We start from the raw sequence: 17,991 nt of genomic DNA on the forward strand, positions 1-17,991 counted from the left end.
ACCCTCAGGCTGTTTCATATAAATGACTTCATCTAGTTCCCCATTTAAAAATATTGTTTAACATCCATTTGGTGCAATTCCATGTTATAACGTGCCACTAAAGCCATTATAATTCTGAATGAATCTTTTGTGGATACAGGAGAAAAAGTTTCAGTATAGTCTATGTCTTCCTTTTGTGTGAAACCCTTGGCTACCAACCTAGCTTTATGCCTCTCTATGTTACCATTGGCATCCCTTTTGGTCTTAAATACCTATTTGCACCCTATGGCTTTCTGGTTTGGATCAGGTTTAACTAGCTCCCACACTTTGTTTTGACTCATGGATGAAATCTCAGCTTCCATAGCTTTCTGCCATTCTTCAACTTCACTGCTTTCTAATGCTTGTTTAAAACTCAATGGATCACTGTCATATGCAAGGACATCAATTTCTTGCATGTAAACAGCATAATCACTATCACTACTAGAAATATGCCCTATGGGCACAGCCCTATTGGGCACGACCTTCTTTCTGTGGCCTCTATACGGTCAATAGGGACAAATGGGTTTATTTAGTGGCCTCTACTAGCAAAATATATTCTCCCCATAAACTAGTCTTCTTTCTCTCTGGGATCTCCTAGGCTGAGGGTTAACATTTTCTAATTGCACATTTTGGGCTACATCAGGTGCTTCATCACCTAAGGCTACTGGCTCTACTGAATCTCAATTATTAACTTCACTTTCTGAAACAACAGTTTGCATTTCATTTTAAGATATTAAAGGTAAAAATTTTTCTAAAGTCTCATTTTCTGCAATTTCTTCAAACTCTAAAGACAAGTCTTCAAAACTTGTATTACAGACTACTTCATTCAAGAATTTTGCTTGATTTGTTTCAAAAGTCCTGGTTGTATGATAAGCTGAATAAAATTTATAACCCTTTGATTTTTCACAATATCCTATGAAATGGCAACTCACCTTTTTTGGATCTAACTTCTGCGTCAAGGCATCATGTGTTTTAGCCTCAACTTTGCATCCCCAAACATGATAGTGATGCAAGCTTGGTTGTTTTCCACACCAAATCTCATAAGGTGTCTTTTCTACAGATTTACTAGGTGATCTATTGCAAATGTAATTTGCAGTCTTAAGAGCCTCACCCCATAAATATTTTGGCAGACCTGAAGTGCACATCATACTCCTCACCATGTTTAACAAGGTTCTATTTTTTTTTCACCATGTTTAACAAGGTTCTATTTTTTCTTTCTGCTATTCCATTTTGTTGAGGATTATAGGGAGTTGTATATTGAGCTTTAATGCCATTTTCTTGTAAGTAAAGTGCAAAAGGTCCCTTTTGCTGGCCTACCTCAGTATGTTTACCATAGAACTCACCTCCTCTATCAGATCTCACTACTTTAATTTTCTTTTCAAGCTGTAATTCAACTTCAGTTTTATATACTTTGAATGCCTCAAGAGCTTGTGATTTTTTTGACAACAAGTAGATATAGCAGTATCTTGAGAAGTCATCTATGAATGTGATGAAATAAAAGTTTCCACAGAGTATCTTATGTTTGAATGGACCACATATATCTGTATGAATTAGTTCTAAGAGATTTTGACTTCTTAAGGTCTTCTACTTCCTGCAGTTTGTCAATTTTCCCTTAAAACATTCAATGCAATCATCCAAGTCTGTATAATCCAATGCAGGAAAAATTTTATTTTTCTCGAGTGTTTTAAGTCTTTCTTTAGATATATGGCCTAGTCTCTTGTGCCATAACTTTGCAGACTTATTATTGAACAGAGTTCTTTTTATACCAGTAATGTTGTTATCTAAATTCATGTTTTCATGGTTCTCAATCAATAGAATTTCCTGCTTAATAATAGAACAATCCAATCTCAACTAATTATTTGAAAACATTCCACAACCAATGTATTCAGAACCCTGAAATAATTTTATTCCACTAAAATCAATAATGAGTTTGCATCCAATACTAACTAAAAGCCCTACTGAAATAAGATTCCTTTTTAAAGAAGGAAAATAATAAACATTGTCCTGAAAAATAAGTTTTCCTAATCCTAAGTCGATCTTCAGAGTTCCAATAGCCTTAACTGCTACCCTTGTTCCATTTCCCACACAGACCTGCTGCTCACTTTTCCTTGGTGCCCTCCTCTTTGTTAAACCGTGCAATGAGGTGGTAATCTGAATAGGTGAGCCTGAATCTAACCAATAAGTGTGTGAATCTACATTTATTAAATTAACTTCTAGAGAAAAGACTGAATTAGGAAATGACTCACCCTTTTTGATCATCCAAGCTTTAAAGCCATTGCAATCCCTCTTCATGTGCCCTATCTTTTTACAGAAATAGCACTTATACTTAAAGACTTTTCCAGCTTTAGCTTCTGCAGGTTTCCCAGCTACTTTAGTGATGGTGGTCTTTTTAGGCTTAAGCTTATTCTGCTTTTTCCACTTTGGCTTCTCAACCAAGTTAACTGTAGTAGTTGGTGCTCATTCTCTCTCAATTCTTTCCTCCTCATCCACACAGATAGAGATTAGCTTATTGAGGTTCCATTTGGTCTCTAGGGCATTATATGAAGTTCTCAGGTTGCTGTAGGTGTTTGGCAGAGAATGAAGTGCCACATGCACTACCTGCTCATCTTTAACTCCCATGTCTAGGTCTCTGAGCCTAGAATTAATATCAATTAGCTGCATAATGTGCTCCCTCACACTGCCCTTCCCAAAAAAACTCAGTTCATTGAACTTCCTAGACAACCTAGCTGCCTCAGCTTTGTCACTCTCTATATTTGTCTGCAATTGCCTCCAGAAAGTCCATGGCTAACTCGGACTCCTCTATAGACCCTTTCACTGTGTCAGACATAGTACACCTAATCACATTTTTGGCTTTCCTGTTGCTGCTATACCACTCCTTATAAAGCCTCCTATCCTCATTTGTACTTTCATTATCTAGTTCAAAAGGTTGGTCCTCAATTAGGCAAAGATCCATGTTTTGATGCATGGACAAGTAAAATTCCACCGGATTTCTCCACTTCTTATAGTTCCACCCATTAAGCATCTCAACCTGACCTAAGGTCACAACAAGAGGTCCTAGACAAAAGAAAAAATAAAAAGTGTAAGCTACTGCATTGTTCCATTTTGTGTGTTTAAAACTTCATTTAAATTTTATGTGTTTCATGCAAGGTTCAAAAGAAAGCAATCAAAACAAAACAATCAATTGCTCAAGCATAGAAACACAACTTCAAACAATAGTCCCAAAAACTGCAATAATATCAAGTAATGCCTTTGTGGCATAAAACTTAACATTATTAAGATTCTAAATCACCATGCTATATCCTGCATATACCAGTTATTTGTTGAAACAATCATATCTTTAGATAAGAAAAGTCTCAAAAATCAGTGTAGGTATTTGAGTTTATACATGGTGTTGTACCATAATCAAGATTACACAGTGAACATCTTCCTTGGAAGAACAAAATATAAGTGTAATTTTAAAAATGGCAACACAAGTGTTAATTTGTTCAGTTTTAAGAATTTCTCTAAAAAATGATTCATTGCTTTGTGCAACATGATTAAAAACTACAATAAGAAATTCACAAATCAAAATTAATAATTTTGTGCTTTATCTAAGGGCTAAATACAAATTACTACCCTGTGGTATAGGTCTAAAATCAATTTAGTCCCTAAACATTCAATTTCATCAAAAACACCCCTGCATTATGATTTATCATCCAATAGGTCATTCCGTCTTGCTTCCGTCAAATGGAGCCGTTAAACAGCTGACTTGGCATGCCACGTCAACTCTAATGAGACCCACAAGAAAGGTAAAATACCAAAATTAACCCTGGCTCTCTTTAAACCCAGCTTTCACCCAAAACCCTTGTTATGCGGCTTTCTTTCTTAACACAATCCCAAATCAAAAAAAATTTCGAGAAATCCAGAATTTCTTTCATGTGAAGAATTAACAGTTTTGGTGAAGTCTGGGTTAGAGACTCGGAGTAATGAAGAGGGACTCAATTGCATCCACCTTATCAAATTCAAAAGATTTATTCTTTTTCAATTCCATCGAATCACTCACATTGTATAAAACCCAGAACCCAAAATTGGTTCTTGATCTTAAAGTTCAAGTCTTTCACCTCTCTCTTTCTTCACAATCCAATCCCGGTCTTATTACTTCGATTCCATCATTTGGGCCGTCTTAATTTGTATCCAAATCTCTGATTTCAATATGCTAAAATAGCACCGTCTTCGTTTTGGCGAGAATCGAAATGGTTAACGAGCTCAACCTCGACACTTTGCTCCGCTACGCAGTCACTAACGTCATCGGCTTTCCTCCCTCGCCGTCCAATTTCACCTTCTCTAAGGTTCGCTACCTCTCTCTGGCTCTCTAATGTTTTATATCTCTGCACGCATTTTTGAAATTTGAGAATCGGATTTTGTGTTGTTTGTGAATGAACTTGAGTTCGAGCATGGACAATCGAATCCGACTTATCTGATGCAAGTAGGATCCGGAGCGTTGGTGAAATGCTATGTTTTGAGAAAGAAGCCGCCGGGGAAGTTGCTTCAGTCTGCTCAAGTTGTGGAGAGAGAATTCCAGGTTAACCCATCAAACTTTGTTCTCTCTCTCTCTCTCTCACCGATTGTTCTTATTTTTGCGGCTATGTAATTTACTTCCTGATGCTCGTTTGAAATTGAAATCAAGATCATATGCTGAGCTGAGAATGTTGTAATTTTTTAATTTTGGAGCTACACGTTCTTCAAGCATTGGGTAATCATACTGTAGTTTCAGTTCTGAAAGTTTTTTGTTTGTGTACTGATCCAAGTGTGATTGGAACCGCTTTTTACATCATGGATTTTTTAGAATTAATGGCGCATTTTTGTTAACCCCAGGCTACCGGTATTAGTTTTTGATTTGGGACTGTGTTAAGAAAGAAAGCCGCATAACAAGGGTTTTGGGTGAGAGCTGGGTTTAAAGAGAGCCAGGGATAATTTTGGTATTTTACCTTTCATGTGGGTCCCACCAGAGTTGACGTGGTATGCCATGGCAGCTGTTTAATGGCTCCATTTGATGGAAGCAAGACGGAAGGACCTATTGGATGATAAATCATAATGCAGGGGTGTTTTTGATGAAATTGAATGTTTAAGGACCGAATTGATTTTAGACCTATACCACAAGGTAGTAATTCATATTTAGCCCTTTATCTAATTATTCATGGTTTATTAACCATGTTTTGCATATATGAAAACACAACAAGACTGCAAAAAACCATATTCCGGAGATTTATACTCAATTCTTGTCAGCTTTAAATTTCATACTCAACTGAAAGCAACAAAATTATCAAGAATATCAATCACATATGCATTTGCATATCAAGAACATCACATCCATATATTCATTATCAATTGAAACATCAGTCGATATTTGTTATGAGCATGATCGATATTTGTTATGAGCAAAATTACCCTATTGTCTTGGAGTTATTAGGTTAACTATGACTATAGTTGGTATTAATGGTATTCCTGAGTGAATGACTACATGTGTGTGTGTATATATATATATTTATACATGAAATATATATGCATTGATGAATCTTTGTGATGATTGTCATGTGAAGTTTGTGTAGGAATATTTGTGTAATGAATTGTTAGAATCAGTGTGATGATTGCCATGTGAAGTTTGTGTATGAATATTTGTGTAATGAATTGTTGGAATCAGTTTGATAAATCTTTGTGATGATTACTATCTGAGTGATGACGGGCGAAATCTGTGTGATGATCAGCTAGACAATTGCTATCTATGTGATGATCAGTAGGACAATGGCTATCTGTGTAATGACCGGCGAAATCTGTGTGATGATCAGCTGGACAATTGCTATCTCTGTGATGATCCTTGAAATCTATGTGATGATCAGTAGGACGATGGCTATATGTGTGATGACCGGTGGAATCTGTGCGATGATCAGTGTGACGACTGCTCGGTACGTAACGGAACTGAACTATTATTAAGTTAACAATAATCGAGAAGACTGCTGTGATGGTCGGGGCTACCTACAGACGTCAGAGTGTGGGATTACGTTGATTACTATGATTTGAATTGCTTGACTTAGTGTGACCTCCTGAACTAAATTATATGCAGGGGTTACCATGAATTGTTTTACTTGTTTTGAATTGTGATTGCTTTGTTTCTTCTTGATTGTATTGATTGATGGTTTGATTTATCTTAAGAGCCATAGTGGTGACGAATTGTACTCTGTGGTGAGGATAGGAATGTGATTCATTGATTTTTCACCTTTGATGTCATGTCGATGACAAAAAGCTCCCAGGGGGAGGGAATGAGTGTGATTTGGAATTCGCCGTAGTGCGTTACAATAACGTCAAACATTGCTTGAGGAAGTCTTACGTAAATACGATATGCATGGAAAGATATGGAATTGATGGCCGTAGGTGTGAGATATGTGCATATCGTTGTTTAGGTTGAGGTGACTTAAGAAATGTGTTTTACTTTGTGATTTTGAGTTTACTCATACGGGCTTGCAAAAGCTTACCGGGTTTGTTGTGTGACAACCCGGTGCACCATTCAAACTGTGTAGGGGTTAATCTTACAGGTCAGGATAATCGGGGCTGAAGCTGAGGTAGCGCTTTTGCAACTTTACCGTAGGAAGCCATTTTTGTGACTTTACCATTGATAAGGACTTCCGTTGTATAATTAACTCTGAGCAGCATTTACGTTTTATTTTTTTGTTGACAATTTAATTCGTAAGCTTATGTAATATATGACTCTATGGAGCGGGTCAATATGGTCACAGTGGGTTCAGGGCATCAATATGTAATTGGTTTAAAAGGAAAAAAGTTTACAGGTATTTTGTATTGATGGCTGAACGTTCACGCATATGTAATTATGAGATTATATATCGATTTTTATTTGTGTTAAAAATCAGGGGCGTGACAGGTTCTAGTCAAAAACTAGATTTCAACCTCTTTGTTCTTAATAGAGCTGGCTGAGTTTACCCAATAACCAAGCTGACAACTTGACAAGTCTCATACAACACTCCTTACCATTTTCATTGTTGAACAGTGATCTGATTTTGGAGCACAGATGCAAGACGAGTTTTTTATTTTTTTTATTTTTTTTTTTTATTAAGAATATGAGATTCTTAATGACTAAATTGGGTAAGAAATAATAATTAAAAGAAAAAAAAGATAAATGGCGACAGATATATGGAGAGTGCTCCTAGGGGTCTTTATCGAAGTCGTAGACGAGGTGTAAAGAGAAACAATGGGGTAAAATAGGAAGTTTAAAGAGCTAAAAATTGAAGGGAGATCCAAATACTAAATAGAAAGGTCTGAATAGACGCACTGTAATGAAATCTTTCATTTCAAGAGGGAAAAAGGAGTCTTTAGTTTTTCTATTTTAGAAACAAAATTGGACATTACTAGTCTTTCATTTTAGACGTACCCTAATTTAAAGAAGGGTATATTCCTTCTATGGTATCTGAGGTCTGGCCAATTGGACACTTTGATACCTAGTCTTCAAAAGAGGATAATTTAATACATGAACTTAGGCTCCGTCTGATAGTTTGGTACTTCTGATAATTTTTTCAGTTAAATGTAAGGATAAAATTGACATGTAGAATAGTAGAATATATGTATAAAAACAAAATAAAAAACATGAGTATTGTGGGTTAATGACTATCAGCCTTCTGGGTCTTCATCATTTTTTGCATCATTTGGGAGAAAATGAACATGAATTAATGCTTTTGAGTTATGTTGAAAATGACATAATTGAATTTTATGTTTAAAAAATTTAGTCGTCGTGATTTGAACACTCACGAGCTACTTTCAGTGGATTAGACATAGTTCGGTGGAATAGTCTCGTGGGTGTTCAAATCACGATTACTATATTTCTTAAAAATAAAATTCAATTATTTCATCTTCAACATAACCCATAAGTATTAATTCATACCCATAAAATGATGAAGAACCGCCATCAACCACAAAACTCATGTTTTTTATTTTGTTTTTATACATATATTCTAAATGTCAATTTTATCCTTACATTTAACTGAAAAATTAACAAAGTACCAAAGTGTCGGAGCCTAATTTCAGATATCAAATTATCCTCTTTTAAAAACTATGTACCAAAGTGTCCAATTTATATGGTACTATAGAAGGAATTTACCCTTAAAAGAATTAAATAGACTAAAGGAAGAGCATAACACAATTGGCATATATAATTAATAAAGCTGCATTGAATTTCCTGCACGAAAACTTTCAATTGGATGCATTAACATCACGCACATGCATAACTGAGAAATTAATTGATAGAGGAATATTCAAGGTCCAGTAGCTCAAGCAATTTTATTTGGCATGTCCTGTTGATCGGTGCAGCAATCTCCGACGTCGATAACGTTTACCTTAGATTCTCAAATCTCGGGGAAGTCGGTTTGGAATTCAGATATGTCGAGTTGGGTAGCATTGAAATCCATTATGAAATTGTTCCACCAAAGGTCATCCCTCAGATATTCATCATCACCAGTACCGTTATTATTGGTTGCTCCAACTCCAACTCCAACGTCAACATCGTGAGGCTGACGATGATGATCTTCGTCTTCAATGACATTGTCTTTGGTCAAATGTGGGTCGTCCTCATCAGCGGCAGAGGATGTGAAGCCCTCCTTGATCTCCTCATCTTTTGACACTTCTAAGTGATTTTCTTCTTCTAGCTTCCTCTTTAAGGTGGAATTCCAGTAGTTTTTTATTTCATTGTCAGTTCGCCCTGGTAACCTTCCGGCTATCAATGACCATCTACACCAAGTGTATAGTGAACAGAAAGTTAAGAAAGAATAACGTACGTACTAATTGATTACCTCGCATACAATTAGTTAAGTAGGGTTTTTACGAAAAGAGTCAAAAACTATACTGAATTTTTTTGGGAATTGATATTAACAAAGTTGTGAGCGGTGTTTTTCCATAACAATTCTCTTCTCAAGTTCAGTTCAAGCTAGACTCATTCATTTTCGATCCAATTTCATCACACCTACACCGCCATATATAACCACAACTACCTCAACAGTTCGCCCAAAAAAAGGTTTTATTTTTATTTTTTATACCCCAGGGAAGTAAGTAAGGGATTACCTGTTTCCCAGGAGTTTGTGGAGCCTGATGATGAGCTCTTCTTCATCTTCTGTAATGTTGCCTTTGATGATATCAGGCCTCAGATAGTTCAACCACCTGAGTCTCACACTCTTCCCACATCTCTTCAGACCTGCCCACAAACACATGCACTTATCATAAACGAAACAAGAGGTTCGTCATGCATGGAAATTAATTATAATGAATTGCAGCGAGTCAAAGGTGTATATATATATATATACACACACACACACACATATATATAGTGCTATACATGAATGAAACACAAGAAATTAAACTTGAATTGCCTGTTTCCCTGGATAGTTTGCCCCATTTTCCGACACCGTGTTTTTTGACGTAGGCTTTGACAATCTGGTCTTCACTTGCTGCCCAGGCTCCTTTCTTCAGTCCATCATTCTTATCATAGTAAGTACTGCTTCGCCCCATCTCTCTCTCTCTGTAGCGGCTCGATCTATGATATAGTCGAGCTTCACAATATTACTAGATACACACACACACATATATATGAATTAGTTACTAATCTCTCTCTCCATCTGTCGGTCTCTCAGAGTTGTGTCCTCTAATTGGAGGTAAGGAGGTGAAGATATATATCTGGAACCCGAATTCATTTCTCTCGATCTGTCGGTCTCTAGGAGTTGTGTCTACTAATTACAGGTAAGGAGGTGAATATATATATATATATATATATATATATATATATGATTTTTCTCAGGTGCGAACGTCTGTACCGAAATTTCGGTACGGATTTCCTGTTTTCACCCACTTTCCTATCACATATTTTGATCTTAACCGTTCAGTATTTAGGTCCTACTGTATAGATCATCTCTACAAAACTTCAGCCAATTTGGTGATTGTTAGGACATCCAAAACTGCAATTTACACGAACGAACCGAATCTATCTAACCGGCACCTTTCTTGTATATTGTTGTAATTTGCAGTTTTGAATGCCTTAACGATTACCAAATTGGCTGAAATTTTGCATTGGTGCTCTATACATTAGGACCTAAAAACTAAATTGTTAATATGTGAAAATGTGATTGGAAAGTGGGAAAAAATGGAAAATCTGTACCGTCTACACCGTAGCCGGACTATATATATATATATATATATATATATATATATATATATATATATGGAACCCGAATTCATGCATGGTCATATCAAGCAGATTTCTCATGAACAAAATATCAAATGTCATGTATAATATTAATTTTATGTTTCTGCTTGATGGAGTGCGTACGTACAAGGTACGTAACAAATTAAAATACACAGATAATAAGGAGGTCCTTATGGAATCATACAGCTAAGTTGACTGGACGAGCTCCAAAATAAATTGGTCCAAGTCGCATCATTTTCAGTTTTTCACATAGAACGGTACTGCTCATTCAAAATGTGCATGTCTTTATAATTTCAAATCTGTGAGGCACTGAGGCTTTGTCCAATAAACTAACAAACGTTCATCGAAAAAAAAAAAAACGAACCTTCAAAATAACCCTACACTAACAAATCTTCTCTCACTAGCGATAAAAAGCTTAAGCAAAGTCTATAGTTTGCTTCTCCGTGACGATCTAGTCTCTGAGTTTTAGCTTAAGAAGAAAAACATGAACACTACCACAAATGGAACAGAACGCACACGAAGCAAAACCCTCATTGCATCTCTTTATTTGTTCTTGTTGGGACTTGGGAGTGATGCTCAACATGGTACGTCAGAAATGTAAAGTGTTGCCTACATTTGTATATTGCAATCTTCTTGATCTCCGGTTTATATCAGAGTCCCCTATCACTTATGACATAAATCATCAATTTAATTGAATTTTTTAGTGCTTGAATTTTATTTATGAACCTTGATTACAAACTTGAAAGCGTTCGGCATAAGGAAAAACAAATTCATACAACCATAAGTCAAAGACTAAGATAAATTGAACCACATCCAAACTCTAAAGTCTTCTCAATCATCTTCTCAATCATCCAAACTCTAAAGTCTTCTCTCAAACTCTAGTTGAATTTTCAGTACTCGAATTTTAATATATAATAGATTTTTTTTTTTTTACAACTCTAAAGGTGCCAGCTCAATTGTCATAAATCAAAAAGTACAACGAATCCATCCGCATCCAAGAACAAAAGATTTGCGAACTCAATTACTTTTGTCCGTCTCAAAAATTCACAAATGTTGTTCACGTTTTAAAATAAACAGTAAGAACCAGTCACGTAGGACCAATTATCTCGAAATTTGAAGGTGTCAGTCCACGTTCCACAATTTTTTTATTTTTTTTGAAAATTTGGGTGTGACTAATCCACGTTCCACTGTTGAGTTGGGACCGGTACGTAACGTTGGACACCATGCTTGCCTGGAGATTAGGCCCGCGCGTTCCTCACCCCCGAACACTAGGGTGGGTCAGGGTCTGGATTTTATGACCAAATCTGGCCATCTTCAATAGAGTTGCAGAACTTATTCCAGTTTACGCCCAATCAAAAGGTACAGGACAAAGAAATAGACCAAAGATCCCGACAAAATGATCCATCATTTTCACCGTTAATTAGTATTAGTTACGTGAAACAAAAAGGCGACGAACCTAAATGGCAGTACTGTAACATGGCGTGTTGGATATATCATAACATCCAAAAGAGTGAAAAGACCGATCGATGCTTTCGGAAATGGAACCCTAGCAGAACGACTGGATGTTGGAATTAAGCCTTTCACCATCTAAAGGTACCAAGGGTAGCAATTAAGTACCTGTTGCCTAAGATGTTGTGAAGCATGGTGATGAGGTCTTCTTCATCGTCTGAAATGGCCCCCGAGAGTCCAACAACCTAAAAATAAAAAAAAGGACAGGAATCAACCACTTCCGGCTTCAGGAGGATTAATCAGCACTGACCGTTTGGTGACTTTGGACTTCTGAATTTTACTCTTATGTACCCCGGCCGAGGCAGAAGCAATGGCATAGAAGGTCCTTAAAACTTCTTCTTTTTTTTTCTTTTTTCGAGGGAGAGGTCCTTAATTAAAACATACCTGTGAGCCTGAAACTTGAAGGAGAAAAAAAAGAAAAGGAAACTATACAAATCTAAATACAATACACCACTATTAAGAAAAGACACATAATTATCAGGGAAAACAAGAGAAAAGATGAACATTTTCCACTATAAAACAATACCTATTTGCAAGATAGAAACAGAAAATCATAATGCCGGAATTAACCTTATGTTGTCAATTTCTTCCCCTCGAGTTCTTGTTCTTTTGCTGCTCTATACATACATTGATGGAATGGATAGGAATTTAATCATGTTAAAATTAACTATATTTCTAACTAAGCCTATTCACCTCCTCTATGCTTGATATATAGGACATATCTATATATAATTGTATGTATTTAATTATTATTTTTCTTGTTGCAATTTTTCTTTCGATGAGGAACGAACAAACATAATGAAATCTTTCATTTCAAGGGGTCTTTAGTTTTTCTTTTCTAGAAAAAAAATATTACTAAGTAATTGGAACGTTTCTTTTCTAGAAATAAAATTGGACATTACTAGTCTTTCATTTTAGATGCATCATAATTTAAAAAAGGGTCCTGGACCCAAAACACCAATGTTTTAGCTAATTATCTTACTTACTTCAGCAACATATTTTTATTCTTACTAACTCAAATTAAAGAGAAATGACAACTTTGCCCTTAACCTAATTAAGAAATTACATGGTGCCACTCTCTCATCTCTCTCCTCCCTCTGTTCAGTCTCTCTCTCTCTCTCTCTCCCCCTCTCTCCGGAGCTCCCTCCTCGTCAGAATCGGACAGACGATGTCACCGATCTACGTGCTCAATGATGGCGGCTTCTGCGACTTGCAAGAACGGGAAACCGGCTCGAGAACTCGTAATTGTCTCCGTTACTCATCACATCCAAAAATTCGCTTAAGATGAAGATCAGGCAATTTCAAAAATTCCAGTTCCCACTTCCCAGGCAGAAGTACATCCCCGTCTCCAAGGCCGAGCTGCTAGACGGCGCCGTTTCTCCAAGTCAGATTCTAGTTCTTGCAAATGGGTGTTTGAAGTTAAGGTGTCTATGATTTGTTCTCATCTCGGAAGAGATGCCAAACTCCAGCATTCTCTCAAATTAATGGGTATTTGAAGACGGCTTCAGTGAATTGGGTGTTGGATAATCGAAATTTGTTTCGAGACGTTTTGAGCGTACATGAATTTGAATTCCATTGGTTGCTGACATGCATAGAAAGTTAGAAAGTTAGAAACTATCCTTGCAGAGTTTATCTCTTTATTAATTCCAGTATGATGCAATTATCACTACAAAAAAATGAGTTTTTTGCGACATAAGAAAAACGTCGTAAAAAAAGCAAAAAGCGTCGTAAATAAATTTTTGCGACGGTTTTGCGACGCTTACAGAAGCGTCGTCATAAATCGAGTCGCAAATACTTTTTTTCTTTTTACGACGTGTAAAGTGGCGTCGCAAATACCTTTTGTGATGGTCCTGCGACGAATTTTCGAGTGTCGCAATAACTTGTGTCATAAATAGTTATTATTAATACGACGTGTAAGCAAGCGTCGCAAAAACCTTTTGCGACAAGGTTGCGACGTTTTTTATCCGTCGCAAATACTTTATGGGGTAAATTAAAAAAAATTACGACTGTCATCTTGACTGTCGCAATAAGAGGTTTGATCTTTCACTTTATTAGAATCTACAAGTAACACCATTTGCATTTATTTTAGAAATACATTTCACTCATATTTAATAAACATCATATATGATATAAATGTCTACACAAAAAATATTCTAATGTCGTACATAAATATTACTATTCAAAGTAATCATATGGGCAAGTACACTCTGTAAAGTAAAGTAGCTTTTTACATCCAAACTAATTATGATATATTGTGTGGCTCTATCTTTGGTTGGCTGGTAGGGTCACACAATAAAGTGTAGTTTACAGCTTTGCAACCTTGTTGCTAGATCTTCCAAGTGGAAACCATATTCTTCCCAGCCATGTGATTTCAATGATTTTTGTCTTTTTTGAAAGGTGTCAACGTGAATGAGAACTAATGCGATGATTTAGAGTAGCTTTGCAATGATATTTGTCTTTATTTGAAAGATGTTATTTTTTTTTTTTTTTTATAAAATGGGGGCAGATGGCTCAGAAAGAAAGTTCTATTGGAGAGAAATAAACGTCTATTAGGGGGCAATAAATGTTTTGAATTGATGTAATCTCTTCATTTTTTTCCTTAATCATTCTAATTTTAGAAAGATTAGTTCTCATTCCAGCGATTGAAATGTTTATTGGGGATGCAATAAAGGTCTATTGGGGGGCAATAAACCTCTTTGACCCCCATATGATATCTCCAACAACAACTTTGGGGACTTCCAGTGAGGTTTCATAAACCTCTATTGCCCCTCAATAAAGGTCTATTATGGGGCATTAAAGGTTTATTGGAGAGCAATAGAGGTCTAATTGGGGCAATAAACATTTCCAGCGACTTATGAGATCTCCAATGATCTCTTTAGGGACCTCCGGCGAGGTTTTCAGAGAAGTCCAGTAAATGACGGATAGTGACCGAAATCCGACAATCGGTGGCCGAAATCTGACTGCTGGTGACGGGACTCCAGCGAAGTCTCCTATGGGTTCTCTCTCTCTCTCTCTCTCTCTCTCTATGTAACAAAGAGGTGAGGGTAAAATAGTCTCAAAAATAATAATAATAATAAAAAAAAACTTAATTGGGTATTAGGGAATACCTTATTAGAGTTTTTTTATGAGTAAGTGATCATTAAAAAAACTTAATAGTGCAAGTGGGAAAAAAATCCCTAGATTTAAGATAATGGACAAAAACTCTGTAAAAAAATAAATAAACTAAAGGAGGAGCATAACACAATGGACATAATTAATAGGGGGAAAATATCTAAAATTAGAGTAAATAGTCAAATAAGTTGCATTGAATTTCCTACATGAAATATTTCAATTGGATGGGTTAACGTACATCACGCAAGTGCATAATTAGGAAATTAATTGATAGACAAATCAAGGTCCAGTAGCTCAAGCAATATTATCTAGCATGCCCTGTTGATAGGGCCGGCCTTGCTGCTGGGCAGCATTGGTGACCGCACAGAGCACAACAAAGAGGGGGGCACCAGATTTTTAAAATAAGATTTTATATATATATATATATATATATATAAATAAGTAAGGAACGTTAAAAAAAATTGCAGATCTCTAGACGCAATTATTACAACATCTTTGCTTCTTTCTTTTTCCAATGGGTGTTCTATTCATACCTCCCAATTTACTATTTGGACCTCCTTCATTTTTTACACAATTTTAAAACCAATTTTACCCTTCTACAAATAAAATTAAAAAAACCTGCATCTACATCATGGGAGCTGCAGCTCCCCTCTTACATCTTGCAGTTCTCTCTCCAATTCTATCCCTATCCACAAAATTTAGAAAGTTAAAATTAAAACTTTGAAATAACTACTCCATCTTATTTATTTGAAATCACCATCTAATCAAATATTAAGAAGAGGAAGAAATACGTTTTGATCAAAACTGGAAAACAGAAAAAGAAAAACATGTATCATATGATCTAAGCAGTAGAGATCTCTCTTTCTCTCCAACTCTCTATTGTAATCCTCTCTCTATTCTCATTTCCCTCTCTCTCTCTCTTCTCGTACCCATCTCTGTACCTACATGTGCCAGAACGAGCATAATTAGCTATAATGAGCCACCCTCATGGTACCGTCAGAGGTATCGACTCCCACCAAGGAGGTGACCTGCGAAGGCACGGCCAGGCGGGCTACCGTTCGAGCCCTGGACAGCCCCCATATCACCGCTGACGCGCCGCGTCAAGATAGCATCAGAAGCTCCAGACGCTGGGAATCGAAGCACATCAGTCCCACATCGGAAACAAGAAGATGATCAACCTCTTCCTTACCTATAAAAGGTCCTCTCCTCTCTCCTCATTAATTACGCAATTACTAGTCATTTATTGTTATGCTGCCCATATACAGTGACTGACTTAGGCATCAGAGGAGTGAAGACCGCCCAACGCAGTCTCCCTCTAACACCCTGTCTCTCGTGTTGCAATAAACGGAAGTCATCTAATCCTCGGAGTAGTGGTCCGCCCATCGGACCCGCGTTAAACAAAGAGTCGGCTACCGCCGGACTCGAGCATCAACAATCTCCTAATTGGTTGTCACTGGCTCCAGGAGCTTGAGACGTCTTTATTGTTTCATCTCAAGTTTATTATTAGATTCTATAAATTATAGATTGGATGATATTTGAAATCTTTGAATTTAAATTTATGCAATTTCAACGTCAATATATCTTTGAAATCGGAAAACAAAAACAGGGTCATGACTTACTTTCACTGACTTTTCTCTCAACCCAAAGAGGATTTGTGGTGGGCCCAATTTGGAAAACAAACCACTAAGTAACAACCAGTATAAGAGACGCGCCCCAGGGTTACGGGCCTCTCAAAGTTTTGTAAATAAGCGAGTAGAAAAAAAATAAACAAATCAGTAAGAAAGCAAATAAATAAGGGACTTCAAAATCCAATAAAGGACTAAGACCTTAATTTAGTAAATTCAAAGAGAAATACGCCAAGCCGGGCTATGTGCCTCCCCTGTACGCTCCCCGACCACATGTTCGAAACCTGCACACTGTTGTAGGGGTGAGTTTTCGTCCTCATATGCCCAGTAAGGGCCGACCCAACCATGCTAGGTTTGAAAAATAATATACCTGAAAATATCTACTAAATAATATTGTGCACGTTTATCGAAAATACTTTAAAAGAGGCAACCGCAAACATTTGTTCTCTTTTATAAAACATATGCATGCAGCATGCTTCACACAACTTGGAGCTCCGAGATACTTACTTGCCGGCTATTCTAAAACAATCGGTGACCGGTCTGGTTCGTCATCTTTCGAGAACTGGCCAACTACTCTGTAGTGCATATGACTACAAATAGCGAAAGTGTCCATTTCATGGCCCTGAGTGCCCTATGACTGGTTCACCGTCAGTACTCACATTTCCTCAATGAACATAGGAGCACAGCCCCCTCCGGAGGTTCACGGTTATCGATACCGTGGGATCCCTAGGAATCAACGCTTCTAGGTCTCATTCACTTTCAGGTCACAAGTACAAATATACAATGGGTACAATATCTCAACATGCAAGTCTAACCTCGATTTTCGCAATCAGCAATTATCAATTATGAAAACACAGGTATCACGAGGCATCAACTAATGAACAACAAAAAACGTACTTGCAGGCAACATACTATTATACTAGAGCATTCCACGTATATCAAAGAGCCTCTAACAAGGAAGGGACAACTCACCCTACTTGGAATTGGAGTGTTCGCCCAAACTTAGCTTCGTTTCCGACTTTCGATACTTCTTCCAAATTCAAGTGCACACGCACGAGTCCTTTATAATAAAATTAAACCAATGAGTAACTTGGCGTCATTATAACTCAACCAACCAAGCAACCAAAGCATTTATTTAATTTCCTTAAAGTTCATCGGATTATCCTTTAACATAAAAATCTACTATCCATTCCCAAATAATCTAAATGATATTGCATTTAAACCGTTTGGGATATGGTGATCATGCTTAGCATTTGGCCTTTATTTCTTTACCCTTTTTACTTTAAGAAAACAAAAGACAATTTCCATTCCCGAACATTCCACTAAACATAATAAGCTCATTCGGGATATGGTGATCGTACTTCTTTCCTTAATGTAATTCGGGTCAACCAAGTTGACATTTTTACTTAGTCTTTAAACCTTAAGCAAATAAATAGTGGTTATCATTCCCAAACAATTTCATTCCTTAATTCCATTTCAGGGTATGATAGGTTT

At 36.7% G+C, this 17,991-nt stretch overlaps 1 protein-coding gene across 1 annotated transcript; it reads right to left on the minus strand.

Annotated features, from left to right (window-relative positions):
• Nucleotides 1-8,220: 8,220 nt before the first annotated feature.
• LOC112174143 (transcription factor MYB1) lies at nt 8,221-9,567 on the minus strand. Its single transcript, XM_024311860.2, has 3 exons — nt 9,423-9,567; nt 9,118-9,247; nt 8,221-8,787 (listed from the first exon to the last, which is right to left on the minus strand). The coding sequence occupies exons 1-3, from the start codon at nt 9,559-9,561 to the stop codon at nt 8,406-8,408; spliced, it is 651 nt and encodes a 216-aa protein (XP_024167628.1). The 5' UTR covers nt 9,562-9,567; the 3' UTR covers nt 8,221-8,405.
• Nucleotides 9,568-17,991: the final 8,424 nt, after the last annotated feature.

This window comes from Rosa chinensis, chromosome 6 (assembly GCF_002994745.2).
Source record: "Rosa chinensis cultivar Old Blush chromosome 6, RchiOBHm-V2, whole genome shotgun sequence".
Taxonomy (NCBI): domain Eukaryota; kingdom Viridiplantae; phylum Streptophyta; class Magnoliopsida; order Rosales; family Rosaceae; genus Rosa; species Rosa chinensis.

Coding starts and splice junctions, on each gene's coding strand:
- LOC112174143 (XM_024311860.2), bottom strand. CDS start 9,561: ATGGGGCGAAGCAGTACTTACTATGATAAGAATGATGGACTGAAGAAA. Junction 9,248..9,422: donor CAAACTATCCAGGGAAACAG/GCAATTCAAGTT, acceptor GTTTGTGGGCAG/GTCTGAAGAGATGTGGGAAG. Junction 8,788..9,117: donor CACAAACTCCTGGGAAACAG/GTAATCCCTTAC, acceptor CACTTGGTGTAG/ATGGTCATTGATAGCCGGAA.